Source organism: Lutra lutra, chromosome 7 (assembly GCF_902655055.1).
Source record: "Lutra lutra chromosome 7, mLutLut1.2, whole genome shotgun sequence".
Classification (NCBI taxonomy): domain Eukaryota; kingdom Metazoa; phylum Chordata; class Mammalia; order Carnivora; family Mustelidae; genus Lutra; species Lutra lutra.
In genome coordinates, this window is record NC_062284.1 from 73,965,453 (window position 1) to 73,985,226 (window position 19,774).

A 19,774-nucleotide genomic window follows, 5' to 3' on the forward strand; every position below is an offset into this window, starting at 1 on the left:
GGCACCGGGAGGTGGGGAGGGAGATTGTTACTGATTTTGGTTCCATTCAAAGAAACCTTCCCCCAAGAGACAGGACAACAGAAGGGAGGGAAGTCCAGGCTATGGTATGCTCATTTATTCAAAATGTCTTTATTGAAACAGAATGATAGAGCAAGAAAGAATGAGGTCTGGGAGGATGTCTTTGGGCACAGGATGGAGCCCAGACCTAGCGGTTACACTGTGGAGCTCGCTCCCTGTCCCCTGACTCTTGCCAAGGAAGTGAACACAAAGCAGCAGGGAGGAGCTGGGGGTGGGGACAGCCCTCTGAGCCCTCCTTGATGACTGGCGTGAGGTGCCTCTGAGCCTTCTGGGCAGCCCTGCCTTCCTCACTCGGTCCTCCCAATCTGCTTGCCAGGGCCTTATGCCACCTTTCGGTATGAGCCAGCCTCCTGCCAGGGTGCTCAGAGGCCACTCAGAGGGCAGGGTTGGGGGTGGCAAGCAGTGGGACATGGTCACAGCGGTTAGGGGGTGGCTGCCGCAGCAGGGAAGGCCGGCGGCACAGCTCCCCATCCCGGAGCACCTCGGGCAGGAGCTTGCGCTTGGTCTCCGGCAGAAGCATGATGCTGAGGATGCAGAGGAGGGCACAGGCTGCCAGGACCACGTGCTGCAGGAAGGCTCCATGGCCCATGTGGAGGCGCTGAGCTGGGCCACTCAGCCCTCCCAGAGCCCCCAGTGCCATGATCAGGCCCAAGCCTCGGCCCCTGGGAGACAGAGGAGGCACTCAGCCTCTAGCTGTGGGCCTCACCCCAATCCTTCTTCAGCAATCTTCCCTCCCTCCCCTGGGCCCTTCCTCCACCAAAGTAGCATGGCTCTCACCGGACAGTGGTAGGGATGACTTCGGCAGCGAGGAGAGTGCTGAGGATGGCAGCAGCTTGGGAGGAGAAGAGGCCAAGGACAGAGAAGGTGGTGATGGCAGCCTCGTTTAGATCTGGAGGACCAAGAGGGAGGCTGTGAATGGAGGTGAGGAGATCATGCTCGGCCTAGGCCCTGACATCGTCCCCTTGGCTCTCTGATCCCATGGCTCTAGCTGGGTGGCCTCTGGGTACCCACTAATTGAGGGAGGATAGACAGGGTTGTGTGGCCATGGGGAGGACTATGGAAGGTTCTTGGGGGGCATGTGGCAGAAGCAGTGGCTGAGCCTGTCTGAGCCACCTCTCCTAGGGTTCCTTTGCTCAGCCCACACTGTGGGGAAGGGAGGATGCTCACAATCCCACAGGCCCAGCAGGACCAGGGACGCAATGCCAGTGAGGGTCATCGAGAGTAGCAGGATGCCCCGGCGGCCGAATCGGTCCACGGTGACCCCCAGGAAGACGCAGGCCAGGGCTGCTGTGCCACTGGCTAGCAGGGAGCACAGGTAGAAGTCAGATGGGCTCCCTCCTCCTCCCACAGGCTGGTAGCAGTGGCGAATGGCGTGGGCAATAAAGCTGTGAAAAGGTGGTAAAGCAAAGAGCAGTGTCTGAATCCCCACCCACAGTCTTCCACTGCCCCTACTGCCCTCTGCAGGCCTTCCCCACCCAGCCAGCCCCCATTCCAGCTACTGGCCTGACCCTTGGCTCAGACACCCAGGCTCACTTGGTGAAGCCCAGGATAAGCAGATTTTTCCAGATGTTGCGGTAGTTGAGAAGGGAAGTGAAGGAAAAGGAGGATGTTGCAGGGAGAGGGCAGGTGTTCTCCAGGTCTTTGGGAAAGAGAGAGGAGCTGTCTGTTAGAAGGAACAGCTGAGAATCCAGAGTCCTCCCACAAGGGTGGTGGGGACCCTGGGAGGTGGCACAGCTATAACCATGGAGAGGGCACTATCATGTGCGCAGGACAGGTGTCACCTGTACGGACCCATTTCTTACCCTGCAGGGCCTCCTGGGCCTCTTCTCCCAGCATCTGCCCGTGGGGCCGGTTCCGCTCAGCCAGGATCCTCAGCACGGATTGGGCCTCCTCAATCTGTCGCTTCACTATTAGCCACCTTGCAGACTCCAGAAACAGACCAGGCCAGCTAGGGATGAGGTGGGGGTGCACTCTGAGGTCTCCCATCTCCTGATCCAGGGGTGGGAAACTCCCATCTCTTGAGGGCCCGGGGCTGGGGCATGTCTGGACAAGGGGTAGTGGAGAAAGGGAAGGGTTTCCAGGCTAGAGCCAGTCTGGAGGTAGAGGTGGGAATGGCCAGACAACAGGTGGAGGATGATACTAACCCATAAAACAGGAAGAGGATGCAAGGAGCGGTGATCATTCGTTGCAGAAATCGCCAGTCCTTAGAGACAAGGGCCAGGCCCAGGAACAGGAAGTGCCCCCCCACCCCCACCAACTCCCCTGCCAGGGCCACCCGAAGCCTCTGGGTTGGGTCGCACAGCTCCAGGCCTAGAGATACAGCAGGGAGGGAGGAGATGCCAGGGAGGAAGGAGGAATGGGAGAGAGGAGGAGAGAGGGAGGGAGGACAGAGAGCGAGGTCAGACCCCAAGTTGAGGCTGCAGCCATCACCTCCCACAGACTGACCTCTGAGTGGCAAAGAGTGGAGAGACTGTTAAGTCCTCTCTCCTCTCCTGCTCAAACCTGGGAGGGCTCAAGGGTCAGAGTCCCTGGTGAGTGTTCAGCATTCCTAGTCTACAGGCCCTTTCACATCAGACCTCTTATTTGACCTTCATATCAACCCTTGTTCAAAGGCATGCAGCTAGTCAGGATTTCATCTTTAAATAAGGCACCATTCTCTGACAGCAGTAAGTCAAGGGCAATGTAAGCCTTAAAGATTGGGGGATGGCTAAGGGAGAGGGGTATGGAGAGAAGCAAAGTCCCTGGCTCCTTCAAAGGCTAGGGCAGAAAGCTGAGATCCTGGACAGCTGAAGTTTGGGGCTGAGAAGGGACTGAGGGGACCCTAGGGGGCAGTGGAAACAGCCTGGGGATGTAGACAGGCATGAGCCTCAAGGGAAGGACATCTGGGAAGCTGCCACTCACGCATCAGGTAGACACCAAGGTCAACTCCGGCAAGCAGAAAGCCCAGGAGGAATCGGAGGGCCATGACACCTGTGGAGGAGCCTGCAGCAGCCCCTCCCACTCCACAGGGGCCCACCAGCCCCAAGGTCAGCAGCACAATCCCTCGACGACCGAACCTGGAAAGTGGGGAGGACTTCTGGTCACCCAGACTCCCTGGAAGAGGAGATGCCAGGTGGGACCCAGCTGCCACTTCAAAGCCTGGAGATACGAGGATGAGGCCCAGAGTAAAAAGTTGGACTGTGGCTAGAGAACTTGGGAAGGAATGGGGACCATGGGTAAGTGATGTCTAGCTACTAGGCACTGGGGTGTAGCTATGGATTTGCAAGCAACTAACTCTTATGGATGGGGCTTTTGGTCAGAGATGAGAGCATGGAAGTGAGACCAACCATCAAAGGAGATTAGATATTGCTTAGGGGACATGGAACAATTGATCCTTGAGGATAGAGCTATCTGCCAATGGGGACAGAGCTTGTCTTGCTCAGACTGGGCAAGGATATGTGGGTTTGGAACTCTAGATCTGTCAAGGTGAGGTCATTGGCAACTTACGCATGGGGATAGTATTAGTGAAGATGTAGCTATTAATCTTAGGCAACTGAATAATTGATTTTAAGGGATGAGGCCATTGTTCCGTCATGGGTTGGTTCATGGGTCAATTAATCCATAAAGATGGTCATTGGGGGGGGGGGGGTCACTTGCCAGAAGATCCACTGATCCATGGGAATATAACTATTTATTAACCCATGGGGTGAAACTGTTGATCAATGGGGATGATCATTTATCTTTGAAGACTGGACAAATGGGCTTTGGGGATGATGCCATTGATTCATGAGATGGGGACATTAGTCTTTGGATGGATGGGGCTGTTGTCAGTGGGGAATGAATCTATGGGGATATGATCATGGGGATAATCAGTAATCAGGGGGTCACAGACTAGGGAAGCTGAGGCTATTGGTTAGTAACGATGGTCACTGACTGAGTCAGTGAGGACAAGGCTACTGATCCTTGGAGGCTGGGATATTGATCTTTAGGGATAAGACCACTGATCTCTGGGGATAAAGATAGGGGTCACTGATCATGGGGAAGGGTGACTGATCTCTGAGAGTGAAGCTACTGATCCAGTACAATGGGACCATTTTCCCATGGAGATGAATTTATTATTTAATGAGGTTAAGACTACTGAATTAAGGTGACTGAATTATTGGTCTTTGGAGGGGGATGAGGGTATTATTCCATAGGAATGATGCTACTGGTCTGTGGGAATGAGACCACTAATGCGTGAGAATGGGTTGTTGACCTGTGGGTTTAGGAACATTTGCCCAACGGGTATGTGGCTCTTTGACAGTGAAGATAGGTATTGAATTTAGGGATTACTGAATGTTGGGTTGCCTTTGATCCGTTGGAGTTGAGCTATGAATCCATTTGGATAGCACTGTGGAGTGGATATGTGGATGGGTGGAGATGAGTCTAACAATCTATGAGGATGGTCAGTGGAGATGGAGCACCTGGTCAGAGGATAGCATCAAGAATCAGAAGAATTAGGAGTTTTGATTTCTGGGAAGAGCTACTGGTCAGTGGGGATAAGCTGTGGATCTTTGAGATGAGGCCATTGATTGATGTGAACTGGGCTTTTGATCTGAGAGGATCTAAGAGCACTGAAGACCCATGAGGATGGGACTGTTAATCTGGGGGTGGGGGGTGGGGGGGCTGCTACTGTGGTATTGATCTTTGGGGGTTGGACTACTGACCCATAAGGGTGGAGTCATTTGTTTGTAGAGTTGAACAATACAGATCAGTGGGAATGTGGCTGTTGATATTTAGGAATTAACATAATGATCTGTAGGAATAAGGCCATTGAGATGAAGCCCACCATGTAGATTGGGCTATTATTGGAGATGAGTCTATTAATCTAAGAAGATAGGGAGGTGGTTAGTGGTAACAGGGACAATAGAGGAAGAGCAAGGACTTTTGATCTGTGGAGGCATGGTTTTTAGTAGTCAGTGGTGATGGGGCTATTGTCTTTGGAGATGAGCCATTGATCCATGGATATGAGGATGGGGAATGGGTGGTATATTATTCCCTTGTGCAGAAGAGGTATGGAAGGAGTATTTCTTGATGGGGAGTGAAGTTGAGATACAGCTGGGGCTGCATATCATTGAACAGAAGAAGTCCAGAAGACTGCAGAGTTCAGTGAATCTTCTTTGGCCTCACACAAAAGCCACCTGTCTGGGCTAGCCACCCTAGCATCCCTTCCTCTGTACTTGCCCTGTCCCCACGGCAGCCCTCACCTGTCCGCCGGGTAGCCCAGGAACAGGTAGCCAGAGGCAAAGCCCAAGATGAAGAGGATCTGCTCCAGGATCACCTGCCAGCCCAGGTCACACACTAGATCCCACTGGGAATGTGAGAGGGATATAGCCTGGCGTGAGGCCCTGTGCTCCTCGCTCTGGGCCCGCCCCCAGACCCGAGGCCCAGGAGGCCGCCTCACCTGGCCGATGGCGTTGGTGGTGAGCACCGGCAACCCATTATAGTCCCAGTCCTTGAGACAATGGTTGAAGTCCGGCGGGGCAAAGCCGCTGCACGAGGGGTCCGTACTGGTGGCGACGCGGCTAGCGGCGCTGGCTGCTAGGGCTGCGCTGGCGACGCTGACGCCGCTGGCGTTGGGGGGCTGCTCCCAGCCAGACGCGTTGGGGGCAAAGCCCCCGTAGTGGCAATGCAGTGGGGGTGCCAGGGTGAAGATGGGATCCGAGGCCATGCCCAGCGCCACGAAGAGCACGGGCAGGCAGCAGAGGCCAAGCTGCAGCTGCTGGCCGCCGCCCAGCGCCCCCACCTGGGCGAGCAGAGCTTCAAAGCTGAGGGGGCCGGGGGGCACGGCCAGCGACAGGCTGCTGCCCATTCCATCGCCGCCCGCGTCGCCCTCCCCCTCCTGCTCGCGCTCCCGCTCCCGCTCACCCTGCAGCTGCTCCGTGGGCACCGCATCTCCGAGAGTCCCGACCTGCTGGGGGGTGGGGGAGAAGGGTGAAGCGGAGAAGCAGAGAAAGCCGCAGAGCAAGGGAAGAGGGCGGGTGCGAGGAAGGCGGTGGGGGGGGGGGGGCGATGCGCGGGAGGAAGGGGAGAAAGATGCCAGGCGCTGGGGCGGGGGGTGGGGGGGATGATGGCGTAACCCTCAGGGCATGAGCACTTACTCCGTTGGGGCTGGGGGTGATCTCTACTGTGCTGTCGATTTTGCTGCCGCCCCCGCCATTGGGCTCGGGGGTCCCGGTGGCCACCCGGGGAGCCAGCTTGCCGACCGCAGGGGCCCTGCCGGCCCGCACCAAAAGGATGCGCTGTCCTTTGGCCCAGTGGGGAGCCCGATGTCTGGACACAGTGGCCAGAGAGACCCCGCTCTGCAGCTCTGCAGCCGCGGGCGCCTCCTTCGTCTCTGCGATCTCTGCGCTGCTTTCCCCTCCCCTTCCTCCAGACTCTCCTCCCCTTCCCACGTCAGCAGAACCTTCGGTCCAGACTCTTCGTCAGAGGGAGGAAGGGGGGCCAGGGCCCAGGGGCTCTGTCTCGGTTCCCTGGGTCTGCAGGCCATTGCAGTAGAAAGGGAAGAAAGCTGAAGGATAGTGGCTACCCAGGCAGTTGCCAGAGTCCTTTGCTTCCAGTTCTTCCTCATCATTCATTCATCTAGCCATCTTTCCGTCCATCCACTCATTTGTAAAATTTATTGAGCGTCCTTTATGTGCCTGGCCTTGTGCTAGGCTTTGGGGGATGACAAAATGGACAAGACCACCTTGGAGTAGCTTACTTGGGAGACAGCATGTTTACTCACAACTACAGTTCAGGGGATGCACATGGAAGACTGGGTTGGACCCTGTAAGGAGCCCCAGCTGCGGTCGTCCACAAGACCACCCTCTCTTGTCATTTCTTACATCATTTGGCACTGTTAACCATCCCCCTCCTCTAAACACTTTATTTTTTAGTGGCTAAGTCTCACACATTGCTCGTTTTTTTTCTCTTGCTCCTCTTCCCCATGGCAGATTCCTCCTCCTCTTCACCATCACTGTGTCTGTGAGCCTGAAGCTTGGTCCTGGGTCGTCCTCTCATTTCAATGTTCCCACCTTGAAATCTCACCCAGGTCCATGGCCTCATTCACCCCCCATATAAACAACACAAACCTGATCTCCAGATCTACATCTCTAGCTCCCATCTCTCTTCTGATCCCCAGACCTATGAAGCCACCTCTTATTCATCCTCTTACTCACAGGGACCTCAAACTCAATACATCCAAGACCAAACCCATGCTCTTCCCCCTGTAATGTGGTTGTCCTCTACCGCTTCTTTCCCCCAGTGAATGGTACCCTCGTCACTCAACCATGGCCAAGTGCTCAGGCAACAGCCCTCATAATGCCTCCTCTTTAGCTCCATGCCAAATCCTTTACAAAATGCTGTCCTTTTACTTCCTATGTAGTTGTCACTCTGCTTCTCTACATCTCTACCACCGTTAGTCAAGCTACCTTTTGCCCAGACTGCTTGGCCTCCTAATGTGTTCTGCATCCACATTGTTTCTGCCCTCTTTCCCCTAACCTTATTTCTAGTGCAGGTGGAGTGATTTTTTTAAAAAATGCAGATCTGTTTGTGCCCCTTTCCTGCTTAATAGCCTTCAATGGCTCCTCCTCACCAACAAGTCAAATTCCAGAAGCCTCATACATGGTCCTGCAGGCTTGATCCCATGCTCCCTGGTGCTTCACCTCGCTTCTCTCCCCAGACTGCACTCATCATACTGGCCTTCTTTCAGTTTCCCCACTGCCACACGGCCCTTGCACTAGTTGGTCTTTATGCCTGAGGTCTTCTCCTTCCCAGTCAAGTTCTCATCCTTCAGTTATCAGCTCAAGCATTATCTGCCTCAGCGAAGCCTTGGCTAACCCCTGGACTTGCTCTCAAAGTGTGATTTAAGCCCTTGAACCATAATCTCCCTCTTAACCAGATCCCCAGGTAAATGTATATTCAAATCAGAGACATACTTCTCTAAGAGATTTAATACCTAATAGATACTATATTCTCTAGTCTAAGGGTAAGGGCTAGAAAGGAGTGTGCAGATAGTCTCAGCCAGGAAATCCATTGCCTCTTCTTTCCACTGAACCACACACTTCCAGTTTGTCTCCTCTGTTCAGAAATTTTCCAAATATGGGAACTCTTCTAATCCATTAAGCAGCTTCCCACTGCTCTTCTACCCTAACTCATTTCAGTATCTCTTTAGGGTTTACTTTGGTGTGTTCACAGCCAACATTCCTTGGAGATTCGATTGTCCTGTGTCTGTCCTGGAATTATATATAACCCCTTACCTTTATGTGGCACTGGGTCATTCACATGCATTATCTTGTTACAGCCTCACAGCCCTGTGAGACCATTATGATCATTCTCCTACTAAAGGTAATGCCAGGACACAGAAGGACTGAGAGGAGTTACCTGCACACACGCAGGTGCATGGCAGACCTGGGACTTGCACTGAAATCTCTTGACTCTTTCTGGCTTGTTCTCTCAACATTCTTTCTGGGAGATGATGGAGAATAGCCGTTATGTCTTCAGCACACAAGGGTGAATTTGGGTGACCCTAGAATCTGGGAGTTTTCTTCTGAGAGTGAAATGAGAAAGAAGGAACCAAAAATGGAGAAGGCAAGGCATTGGGGGAGGCAAAAGACTCAGACTGTGACTGAAGTTTGGGGTGCCTCTAATCCAGTCACGGTGCCAAGGTGTCATCTGGGGAAAGTACAATGGAAGCCATGGATCTGTGGCTTGGACTTTTTCCCTGTGGTAAGTGGCTGCAGTGATCTCCTATCTAAGCCATGGCTTGTCATTAGTCACCAATGCTTTAGGACTATGGACTAACAGCACATTGCATTCACTTGGACCCTTGGCTCCTCTAAAAGGTTTCTAGAGGACGGGCAGCAGGAGGCCTAGGAAGGGGGGTTGAAAGAGCCAAACCTTCTTGCCTTAATCTAAGGGAGTGGGCACCCAGGCCAGCCACCAGCACTGCCCAGTTGGCCAGAGCCGTCCTGTGGCACCATGCTGAGGACAGGCCTTCACTGGGGGTGATCTCTTCAGCTCGGCACATTTCAGGGCTCTTGTGAGGCCAACCTCTCTGCACCTCTCTATTGACATCGTGTGACAATGAAGTCTTAGAGGAAAGGCCCCCAGTCAGTTATCAGTGTCTGCCTTCTGGGATCATGCTAGGATCAGACTCTTCTTGGTGCTCTCATCCCTGGGACCTCAGCTCAGATATTACCTCCCCAACGTCCTGTCCAAAGTCTCCTTCAACGGTCTCTCCCTCATCCAGTTAGTCCCTCACATCACCCTGTTTATTTCCATTACCGGCAACTGTCAAATCTGTGGCAGGTTGTTTTTTTTTTTTTTTTAATTTATTTTAACTGACTCAGTTTTATTCATCCCATTCCACAATGTACCTTCAGAACTGTGCTTGGCACATCATGGGAGCTGAAACCCACTGAATGAATAGTTACTGAAAGTAACAGCAAAATCTCCCCCCAAACCTAAGGACATCCTGCCCACAGTGTGTGTCCCATTGGTTTAGGCAAGGGGCACCAGGCCTGGCCCCTCCCCCAAGCATCCAAGAAGCAGAATCAGAGAACCAGATAGCAGGGCTCACTCAGGCCCAGCTCCTTCCAGCCTCCTGTGGGGAGGAGCCCTCGGACCTCTCCCAGACCTCCACATTCTGGGTGATCAATGTCCTGCCCTCACTCTCGGCCAGTAGTGAGGTGCTTATGTTCTAGAGTCAAGAACCATGACAAGAAAGGGGCTCCGGGCGGCCCCAGGTTTCAGCCACCTGATTCTCTGCGGGGCCGTGTTTCCAGAGGTGCGGTGATCAAGAATCTCCCCACCACAGGCTGAGACAGAAGAGTCCAGTTCCTCCCTGCCCCTGACAAAACAGGGAATACTATTAAATATAAATAATTTATACAAAATGGCTCGTACAAAAAGCTGTGGGAGGGGGAGGGACATCTCTGTGAGAGACTGAGATGACCGGAAAGGGAAAGATGCCCACACCTCTCCTGGTCCCTAAAACAGAGCCCTCCGGAGGCGGCCCAAGTCCCAGCAGGGGGCTCCAGCAGGCAGAAGAGAGGCAGAACAGAGCCGAGGGGGGCTTAGGGGGCCAGGCTGGAGAGCAGAGTGGTGAACTGCAAGGCCTGCCCTGCCAGCTCCGCCACACACTGCGCCATCTCTTGGGCCGCAGGGTGGGACGGGTAGCCCAGGGCGGCCCCCTTGACAGCCAGGACGGTGGCCCGCAGTGCCTGGCCCAGTGCTGTCCCTGCAGCCCCAACCTGGGCTCGCAGAGGAGCAGAGGCTGCCAGCCGGCCCAGAGTGTCCCCAACAAACACCAGGCGGTGAGCAGCCACCACCACCCGTTTGCTGTGGGGCACGAAGAGGCATGGGGGCTGGTTGGCCTGGGTGCTGGATGTGAGGGCCGCCATGGCAGCCTGCAGGGCTGAGTAGTGGCTCTGGCACTGGCCTGCGTAGAAGTGCAGGAGCTGCAGGTCTCCAGTGGGCAGATCCAGTGGCTCCTCGGGGCATGGGGCCTCCTGATGGCAAGAGCAGTGGTTGACGGGCATGCTCACTGCAGCGCTCCTTTTGCAGCCCCTTCCCCCCTCTTTCCCTTGCTCAGCTCCTTATTCCTTCCTTTCTTCCCCAGCTCTTCCCTCCGCCCACTGCAACATTTAAATTCTCATAGCCAGGGCTAGGAAAGTGCTCGGAGCGGATGACAGATCAGTCTGGATTCAAACTAGTCTCTGAACTTGCTTCCTTAGCTCTAAAACGGGGCCTCTGGGACCACGTTGTCCAGCATCAACATAATGCGAACCACATGTATAATAATGATATTTCTAGAAGCCATGTTAAGAAAAGTAAAAAGAAATCAGATTTTCCCCCAACTCCAGATATAAAAATTGTTGTAATCTCAACATGTAATCAATATAAAAATGACTGACGTTTCTTTTCACTCTAAGCCTGCAAAATCTGGTGTGCGTTTGTTTTATATGTACAGTGCCTTTCAATTCAGCCTAGCCGCATTTCAAGGATGCGGTAGCTGCACGTGGTCAGGGGCCACCATACTGGATGGTGCCATTCCAGTGACTGCTTCCCAAGGCTGCAGCACAGTTACTGCTGCAGCATGTAGAGAGAACTTAGAACATTGCACACGGTGAGTACCACTCGAGTACTAACTGGGGCTGTGATTAGTGCTGACCTGTGCAATGTGCTTATAAGCATGGGGCCACACTTGGGATCTACCTGAGAAACGGTAGCTACAATGCTTAGGACCATTCTAGACAGTCAAGGAGACCACCTCACTTTCCTGAGGCCCAGAGAGATTAACTGGTGACTTCAGGGCTCCTGGCTTCTTACTGGTGGAGTTGGGATTAGAAGCCAGGTCTCTTAGGAACCCAGGAATTCACAGTTGGAAGGAGCCTCAGAGGTCACCCGGCCCAGCCCCAAATTCTCTCTGCTTTCCTGGCTGTTTGGTTTTGATTCTTCTCCAACACATTCTTTCCCCTCTTTCTGAATTCCTGATATCCGTTTCCAGGTTCCAGCTCTTTCCTGCTGAATTCTTTGCTCCTCTCTATCCCAGAGTTCTTACCCCCATCCTAGCCTCCCTCCCTTGCTGCTTCCCCCAAGTTCCTGTTCCTCCTTCCTGTCCCCACAGGATTACCTGCTGCTCTGGCAGCCCCCTCTCCAGCAGTTCAAGATTCCCTGGGCAGGCTTTATCCAGGAGTCTACATCCCTGAGCTTTATCCATGCCCTGTGGGAGGGATCAGGGTCTCAGTGCAAGGTGGGGGGGGGGAGCAGGGCAGGTGCCCCCTTCCCCGTGTTCCTGCCCCTTCCCCGTCCCTCTTTCTTCGCCAGGTCTCTCCTGCCATCAGAGGTTGCAGGTTCTTGACTCCAGGTCTGGGAGAGTTCTGGTGGCAGGTCAGATAGGTTGGGGACCCCAGGCTGTGTTTAGATGGAGTGTAGCACCAGTACAAGTGGTGGGGCCAAGTATTGGGGTCCCAGGCCATAGGGTGCAGGGGCAGTGGAGGAAGGGGGGAGGGAAGAAAGGGAGGGTCTCTCTGGTTACCTTGGGGCATTTCTGGTGGGGCTGGTGGGAGGGGAGCTTACCTTCAGGTGGACATAGTCATACTCTTCGGCCATTGGGATGCCCTCATACTCATTGTGGGGTCCTGCTGGATCGTCCTCTACCTCCCCGCCCTCTGGATCCTCCTCAACCTTGGGGCCCCCATAGCCCGGCAGGCGGGGTGGAGGTGGGGGTAGAGGTCGGTCCTGGATGCTGCCTTTCCGGCCTGGAGCAGGAGAGGGAGCGGGGGAAGGGCTGGGGGCCTCAGGGACAGGCAGGGCAGGCAAAGGGCGGCGGGACAGGCTCTCAGCTGAGGGCAAGCGGGGCCTGTGTGGGAGTGAGGGGCTTCTGGCCAGAAGCAGGGCCAAGGTGTCCAGGTCATTGGAGGCCGACGCTCCTGGGGGCTCTGGAGAAGGGGGTGCCTCTGGTCCCAGCAGGGGCACATCGTAGATGCCCTCATCAGTGCCTCCACCTTCCCCATCTGCTAGCAGTTCCTCCGGCGCTTCATACAGATTGAGCAGGGCTGAGGCCCGTTTCAGGTTGGAGGGGGCAGCGTAGAGGGGTGGCTCGGGTTCCCGGCCCCCTTCCCACTCCAGATCTGCTTCCAGCTCTGAAGGCAGCTTTGGGGCCAAAGGCACATCGTAGGGAGCTTCATCCAGTCCAGGGGGCTGCAGGGCACCCTGGGCCAGAGGGCGGCTGAAGGAGGCAGGGGAGTCATAGGGACCATTGGAGGGAACTCGGAGGGCCATGGGGGGCACATCATAGACCTGGAGAGGGAGCCGAGCCACCAGTTATCGTCAGATTCGGCAGGGGACGCCCTCCCAGAGTCCTCTGCTCCCTGCCCAGCATATACATGGGTGTCTAGCTCTTACCTCCAGGGCGTCTCCAGGGGTGGCTGTCTGGGTCCCACTCCCTCTGGGGACCTTGTAGATGGGATCAGGGGAGGGCAGGCAGGGTCCAGCCTGAGGTCCTACGGTAGGACAGGGCCGAGCTGGGGGTGGTACCACATATACCTGGGGGATCAAGACAGATGGAAGGGTCAGGAGTGGGGACCAGAGAAGCAGAGAATGTATGCCATAGAGGAACTTACACTCTTTCTAGCCCCCATCCCGTGCCCATGGGGAGACAGAGCCCAGGAAGGGTTGGCAGACAGGTTTTACCCAGCTCTGGGTCCATGAAGAGCTGCAGTCTCAGGGCTCGCCTTGCCCCTCCCCCTTGCTGCAGGCACCAGCAGAGGGGAATGGGGCTATTCTGGCTTGGGGTGGGGAGGGCTCCAGCTCTCACCTCCTGGTCCTCATTGCTGTGCTCTGGGGCTGGAGATGGTGAGCCAGGCTGGGCGGGGGGCTCCTGGGTGAGGCTGGGCTGGGGTGCTGGGCTGGCAGGAAGGAGCTTCACTCTGTTGGCGGGCACAATGCCCTGCTGGCCATGCAGTGAGCAGAGGCACCAGCCATCCAGGCCACCAGCACCCTCCCTTTGCAGGACCCGGAGGACATCCCCTCGGCGGAAGGATAGCTCCTGGGGGGACTCAGCGGTGTTGTCGTACAGTGCCCGGGCCAGCTGGGCCTGGTAGGGGAGGCGGGAGTGGGGAGAGGGGTCTCACACACATAGCAGGTCAGCAGGTCCCTTGCTCAGAAATATCACAGAGCTCCCCACATCCCTCAGGCTACAGATCTGAACTGACTCAGCCCTTCTTGACTGGGTGCTGCCTTGTCTCCAGCTTCATCCCCTGTTCTCTTCCTCTTCCTGTCTATTCCCAGAACTAGAGACTCTTTCCCACTTCAGGGCCTTCGCACTTGTGGTTTCCTTTACTCTTGCCCTGGCTCATCACCTGACTGGCCCTTTTTCATCCTTCAGTTCTGCTTAAGTGTCTCCTTCTCAAAGAGGTCTTTCCTTCATTCTTCTCTCTACCCAACTCTGTTGGTCTCCACCATTGTTTCCTTCATCAGACTTTACATTATTTGCCTGCTTCATTTCTTATTGTCTATCTCTTCCCTTTCCCTGTAAGTTCTGGGAGAATAGGGGCTGCTCTATTCCTGGCCCCTGTCAAAGGGCTTCACCTGGAATCAGGTCTCAAGGACCATGTGTTGCATGAATTCCCTCCAAAGCTTCGTGTATATGAGAAAGCCCCGCTAAGGTTTGCCCGAGACTCTCCTTCACCTTCCCTGTTTCCCAGTCAGCATCTCCCACAAGCAGAAGTTTAGACTGAATGGCAGCAGAGACCCAGCAATCCATGAGAGACTGGGAAAAACTCAGCCCAGACAGTGCCTAGGCATAAAAAGGAAGAAAACAGAAACTGAAGCAACTGTTTTGTTCTCAGTCTCTGCAAAGAAGGTTCTATCAGAGGAAGCTGAGGTTACCATGGAGAGGAGAAAAGAGTATACACTCTACTGTGTGTGTGTTTGGGGTGGCCAGGCGGTGTGGGGGGGGGCGCTGGCAGATCAACCAAGAGCAAACATTTGTCAGCCTGTTTCCAGTACTGTCTGGTAGGGACAGCTAAGCTTTGTTGCTTTGAGAGCCACCTACTCAGGTGGAAAGTCACAGATAATCAAGTGCAAATTATGTATCCAGACACTATGCAAGTCTTTACACTAGTCCTCTTATCTCATTTAATCCTAAAACACCTTTATGAGGATGGAGCCATCATTATCCCCATTTGGAAAGGTGGCTGGGACATAGAAGGGTAGGACTCTGCCCCCAACAGAGAGCTGGTGCTGCTGGCAGAAGTGACTTGAACCCCAGGCTGTTTGACTCCAGAGCCAGTGCTCTCAGTCACCCGCTACTGCTTCTCCACAATCAAAACATGAGGTTCTACTTTCTTTTCTATTAGTGACTTAACCTCTTGGTTAGGTAGAATCCATGACTCCAACATGACTCAAGCACATATGAAGTCTTCGTTATACCCGATTTCCCTTTGCTATTCAGCTCTCATGGGGCTCCAGTCCCATGTTGCCTTTGGTAGAATCAGGCTTCCACCATGTAATGGAACATGTTCTGGTTGGGTTGTGCTTGCCAGGTGACCACGCCTGCTGGCGGGCTCCCAGGCGATGGTGGTGGACAGCAGGAGTTAGGCATCACCGAGCAGGTAATCCATGTGCGCTAATTCAGTAGAACATCTCAAGCTAAAGGTCTCTGGCAGGGGTGCATTTGGTCCCAGACCCTGGAGAGAAGGAGGCTCAGGCAGCAAGAGTGCATGTTCCTTTCATGGGCATTTCCCTTGCGTGGAGAGGGGGTCCAGCCCTCATGGCTGGGTGATTTTAACAACAAATGGACTTTTCCTCTTGCCTGGTTCCACACTCATCAAGCCATCTTCTGACTATATTTTGGCTTCTAAAGGATATTCTCCCACAGAAAGAAAACATGCTAACCAGATGGCACAAATTCCTGGTTACCTCAGCACTTTTCTTTCTAATTGTTAATTAGAAATTAGTGTTTTGGGTTAGGCGGGGGGTGAAGAGCACAGTTCTGAGGCAGACAGACCGGGGCTTGAGTCCTGGCTCTGTCCCTTTTTAACCGCATGACTTTGGGCAGGTTGTTTGACCTTCCCAAGCCTTTGGTTTCCTCCTTTGTAGAATTCCATGGCCATATCCAAATATCCATTTCTGGATAATAACAGCACTATCTTCACAGGGTTATGGTGAGGACTGGAGGAGATAATGCATCAAACAACCAGGACAAAGCTTAGGACCCCCACGGGGCCTGTATATGCTCAACAAATATTAGCTGCTATTAGGATCCCATGAGTTTGATGAACGTGAATGCCACCTCCCACCTCTAGGTACAAAGAAAAATCTGCCTCCTGGGACTACAAAGCTGATCAGCTGACCTAAGCTAGCCTTGAGCCAGCATCTTTATGTCAGAGTACCCCTCCCTGTTTTCAGGACCTCCCCCTCTCCAGGCTCTGAGTTCAGGTCTTCTCACCGTTATACAGACTGAGGAGCTAAAATGAGTTTGGTCTGAGAAGGAGTGAAAACTGAACTCGTCCTTGAGGGGTATGGGAGGATGCCAGGAGCCATGCTTCTTGTCTTTCCAGCCTCACAGTCCTCCTGCCCAGAGTACCCATTCGGAAGGCACCAGAAAGCAAGAGGCAGCCTTGCTTTCCCCGGAAATCACAGCGTCTAGGGAAGGGCGGAAAGGGGACAGAGTTGCTTGGACTCAAACTCTAAGGTGTGCAGGGCAGAAAGCAGAGGTGGGCTGTGGAGAGCTCCTCCCAGTGTTAAGGTTTGAATTCTGTCCAAACGGGCCAAACCTCTGGGCCTCACCATTTCAGGAACTCAGGCCAGAGTTGTTGATAGACTGATTGATGACGGGTGTGGCCACCCTGCTCTACTCCCTCCTCAGCGGCCCAGCTGACTTGTGAGGGAGTGGCTGCCTTAACTGGGGAGTGGCAGTGGGCCACAAGCTTTCTGGGAGGCCTCCTCCCACCCTCCCATCATACCAGCTGTCTCCTCCCTTTGTCCCCAGTCCCCGGAAAGTGGCCAGAGGCTGGCTGACATCACCTCTCCTCCTCCCTCTATTTTCTCTCTCTCCATGCCTCATCTCCCTCTTTTGCTTTATTTCCCCCCTTTCCTCCATTCTTCCTCTACAGAAGGGCCTCTTTGGCCTCTCCTATTTTCCTGTAGCCACCTCCATTCCTTCACCCCCTCCCAACCTTTTTACTTGCCTCCCAATCACAAGCCCCTGCCAACCACCGGTGGCCATCTGTTCCCGCCCCTAAAACAGCAGATAGGACTCGGGCTAGGCTTGCCCCCTCCCCTCCATCCAGGGGCAGCCTCTAGAAAGAAAAAGAGGAGAATGGGGAGGGGGAGGGGAGAAAGGGGAACCTAGACCCAGAAGGAGCTAGGGAAGGGGAGTAAGAGGGAGAGAGGGAAACAAAAGCAGGGGCGGGGCGGGGGGGTGGTGGTGGTGGTGTGGTGAACACAGCCTCTCGGAGGAGAAAGGGCCCAGGAAGAAAGACAAAGAGAAGGCAGAAATAAAAGTGACAGGAGTGCAGGGCAGGCCGTGGAGGCCTATGGCCCGCAGCCTCCTCTCCCTGGTGGACTCACCGACGTGGCTATGGCCATGGCCTTGGCCTCTCGCGCGGCCTGCTTCAGGCCAAGCTCGGTTTCGCTGATTTCACCAGCTGCCGCCCCGCACCATGGAGGCGGCCCCCGGCTGCGGCGCCTGAGTCGTGGCCTCCGCGGAGGTTGGAGGAGGAGAAAGAAAACCCACAAAACTCCCCAAATGGGAGGCAGCTTGGCCGGGCAGGAGGAGGAGCGGGGCGGGCCGGGGCGTCGCTGCGGGACCTCATCCAAGGGCGCGCGCTCCGTGCCGTCCCAGGGGCCGCGGGGTTGGCCAGGCCGCCGGAGCCGCCCGCCCTAGGCCGCTGAGGGACCCGGGGTTCGCATGGGCCGAAAGCTCCCTCCCAGGGCCGGGGCAGGCGAGGAGGCGGGAGCTGGGGCAGCGCTCGACGCCTCGCCGGGCCGCTTGGGACGGCCCCGAGGGCTGGGAGAAGCCGCCGGGGCGGTTGGGCTGGACGGGCGAGTTCAGGGGCCAACCGTCCCCAGCTGGGGGCCGCGGCGGAGAGCGGTGCTCCCAGGGCTGTGGTCAGGGCGGCCCGGGGCCCTGCGGCGGCCCAGCTGCGAGGGGGTGGGGCGAGCGAGCAGGGAGACGTTCGCCCCTTTTCAGACTCGCCCAAGTTGGCGGAGAGAGGCCAGGTTGGCGCGGGAGGCCTGAGAGCGTGGCTGTGGGGCTGCGTGGCCCGTGGAGCTGCGGTCGGCCCAAACACTCGCACGCCCGGCGGCGAGGCGGGTTTACACTCACGCACACTCGCCCTCTGCACGCCCGATGCTCAGGGGGCGCCGCGACGGAACCTCGCTCCCCGCACGCGGGCTCGGCCCGAAGGTGGGGGACCGCCTTCCCCACGCCGCCTCGGGGCCCACCCGCGCGCCGCCACCCCTCGGCCCGCTCACGCGCACCCTCCGCAGGGCCCCTCGGCGCGCTCTGGAGCTCGGGGCAGCTCCCGGGTGGCTCTGGGGACGGAGAGAAAGGCCACAAAGCAAAGGAAGCAGCAAAGAGAAGGCGAAGAAGGAGCAGGGGCCAGGGGCCAGACTCGCCTGGAGGGGGGCCCGGAAGGGGGGGGACACTGAAGGGGCTGCGAAGGCTCCGGGGGTCGCGCGTGGCCTTCGGGCTCAGTCCCCGCGCGCGCGGCTCCCTTTCCCTCCCCTTCCCGGGCTCCCGGCTCCCTCTCTGGGTAGCTCCTTCCTCCACCCCTCGGGCCCTCTTCGCCGCCGCGCGGGGCTCAGTCCTGGGGATTAAAAGAAAGGAGGGAGGGGAAAAGGGAGGGGAAGGGAAGGGGCGGAGGAGAAAGGAGGACGATCCCTCCGAAGGCGGGTGTTGAGTTTCAGTTTGGGACCCTCGGGCCAAACTGCGCGCCCCCTCCCGGGCCCGCTCCCCGGCGCCTCCTGCTCCCGACGTCGCGGCCGACCTCCCGTGGTCTGGTGAGCTCCTTCCTGGGAGCCTCCCTCACCCAGCCGCGCCCCCGCTCTGCCCCACCAGCCCCGCGCCTCTCTCTGCGTCCCTTTCATGAGCCCCACATCTGTCTTTCCCGTGGGAGGGAGCGCGCTCCTTCCTCCTTTCTGGGGTCCTCAGCCGAGCGTCTCTTCTCCCTTGGCGTTGCCTCAGCAGCGGTGACAGGGTTGGCCAGTCGTTCCTGGAGGAGATTGGGCGGGGGGACGGGTGGGGGTCTGCAGCTGGACATGGATTCTGGCCCTGGCAGAGAACATGAGCCTGGTCCCAGAGCTGCAGGCGGGCGGGTGGTGCCGCCTCTTACACTCCTCTGCCAGTCTGGGCCTGCGCCAACCCCCCTTCACTCTGCAGCCTCTGGGAGCAGGAGTGGGGACTGTGGGCACAACAGGACAGACCTCTTTCAGAGGAGCTAGGATCACCTGAAAGGACAGGGTACTTGGGATCCCATATCTCCTTGGTGTGCTGTTTCCCTCCAGCTACCCCCATCTCTTGCATCTCCCTTTTTGGGGCACACCTCAAGGCCTCTTAGGCTGGAATGGAGCCTGCCTTCTTCCATTTTTGAGGTTCCTGGTGTTGAAAAAGTGAGCTGCCATACAGGATTGAAAAACTGTTATATTTTCAGTGTTTACTTTTAACAAATGAACACTTCAAACACATAAAACGGACAATGACTATGTATAACCTAATTTGGAGATAACATCAGAAGTCTAATTTAAGGCCCTTTGTGAACCTGAGGCCTTGAACAGGTGCTCCCCTCTTTCTCTCCTCACATTACACAGGCCCACACATCCAGGCATTTCCTAGCAGGGGAGGGGGCCACCAGCCCTGTCTCCCTCTCCCTGTCACCTAGGACCTGTGAAGAATCCTATGCAGAGGGGAGAAGTAGGGTGGGTTAGGAAAAGATTCTGGGGTGAGCGTGGGGATGGACAGTACAGTATTGGTTGCTGGGCTTGGCTCACAGACCTGAGAATGGGCCTGGGAATTCTAAATAGACTTAGACTCCTTAGGATGGTAGAGAAACTTACAAATTTCCAGATGGATTTGTAGGGAGGGAGAGCTCCACATCCCAGCTCCAGCCCAGTCCAATCTCCTCCAGACCCCAGTCCTGGGGGCGCCTGGCTGCCTGGAACACAGACATTCAGATGCTGGGGAGTG

The 19,774-nt window shown here is 55.9% G+C and overlaps 2 protein-coding genes across 4 annotated transcripts; both read right to left on the reverse strand.

Moving 5' to 3' along the window:
* Positions 1–93: 93 nt before the first annotated feature.
* On the reverse strand, positions 94–6,334 carry SLC22A17 (solute carrier family 22 member 17). 2 transcript variants are annotated; one of them, XM_047737702.1, is made up of 10 exons: positions 6,198–6,334; positions 5,501–6,007; positions 5,304–5,407; positions 2,980–3,134; positions 2,223–2,388; positions 1,881–2,026; positions 1,612–1,717; positions 1,246–1,463; positions 856–967; positions 94–740 (listed from the first exon to the last, which is right to left on the reverse strand). In XM_047737702.1, the coding sequence occupies exons 2-10, from the start codon at positions 5,906–5,908 to the stop codon at positions 452–454; spliced, it is 1,704 nt and encodes a 567-aa protein (XP_047593658.1). In that variant the 5' UTR covers positions 5,909–6,007; positions 6,198–6,334; the 3' UTR covers positions 94–451. The 2 variants fall into 2 exon arrangements, with proteins under 2 accessions (XP_047593658.1, XP_047593659.1); XM_047737703.1 differs by lacking the exons at positions 1,246–1,463; positions 1,612–1,717 and having other exon boundaries at positions 5,501–6,010; positions 6,198–6,333.
* A 3,665-nt stretch (positions 6,335–9,999) lies between these two features.
* On the reverse strand, positions 10,000–18,854 carry EFS (embryonal Fyn-associated substrate). 2 transcript variants are annotated; one of them, XM_047737705.1, is made up of 7 exons: positions 17,158–18,854; positions 13,483–13,678; positions 13,400–13,452; positions 12,988–13,128; positions 12,160–12,882; positions 11,714–11,803; positions 10,000–10,589 (listed from the first exon to the last, which is right to left on the reverse strand). In XM_047737705.1, exons 1-7 carry the CDS (start codon positions 17,173–17,175, stop codon positions 10,155–10,157), a joined length of 1,656 nt encoding a protein of 551 aa, XP_047593661.1. In that variant the 5' UTR covers positions 17,176–18,854; the 3' UTR covers positions 10,000–10,154. The 2 variants fall into 2 exon arrangements, with proteins under 2 accessions (XP_047593661.1, XP_047593660.1); XM_047737704.1 differs by having other exon boundaries at positions 13,400–13,678; positions 17,158–18,845.
* Between the last annotated feature and the right edge of the window lie 920 nt (positions 18,855–19,774).

Excerpts from the sequence above, each read along its gene's own strand:
- SLC22A17 (XM_047737702.1), bottom strand. The coding sequence starts at position 5,908 with ATGGGCAGCAGCCTGTCGCTGGCCGTGCCCCCCGGCCCCCTCAGCTTT. Across the intron at positions 2,389-2,979 it reads CCTTGGTGTCTACCTGATGC|GCCTGGAGCTGTGCGACCCA; the intron begins GTGAGTGGCAGC and ends CTGTATCTCTAG. Across the intron at positions 741-855 it reads GTCATCCCTACCACTGTCCG|GGGCCGAGGCTTGGGCCTGA; the intron begins GTGAGAGCCATG and ends TCTGTCTCCCAG.
- EFS (XM_047737704.1), bottom strand. Across the intron at positions 13,129-13,399 it reads ACAGCAATGAGGACCAGGAG|GTATATGTGGTACCACCCCC; the intron begins GTGAGAGCTGGA and ends TTGATCCCCCAG. Across the intron at positions 11,804-12,159 it reads ATGACTATGTCCACCTGAAG|GGCATGGATAAAGCTCAGGG; the intron begins GTAAGCTCCCCT and ends TCCCTCCCACAG.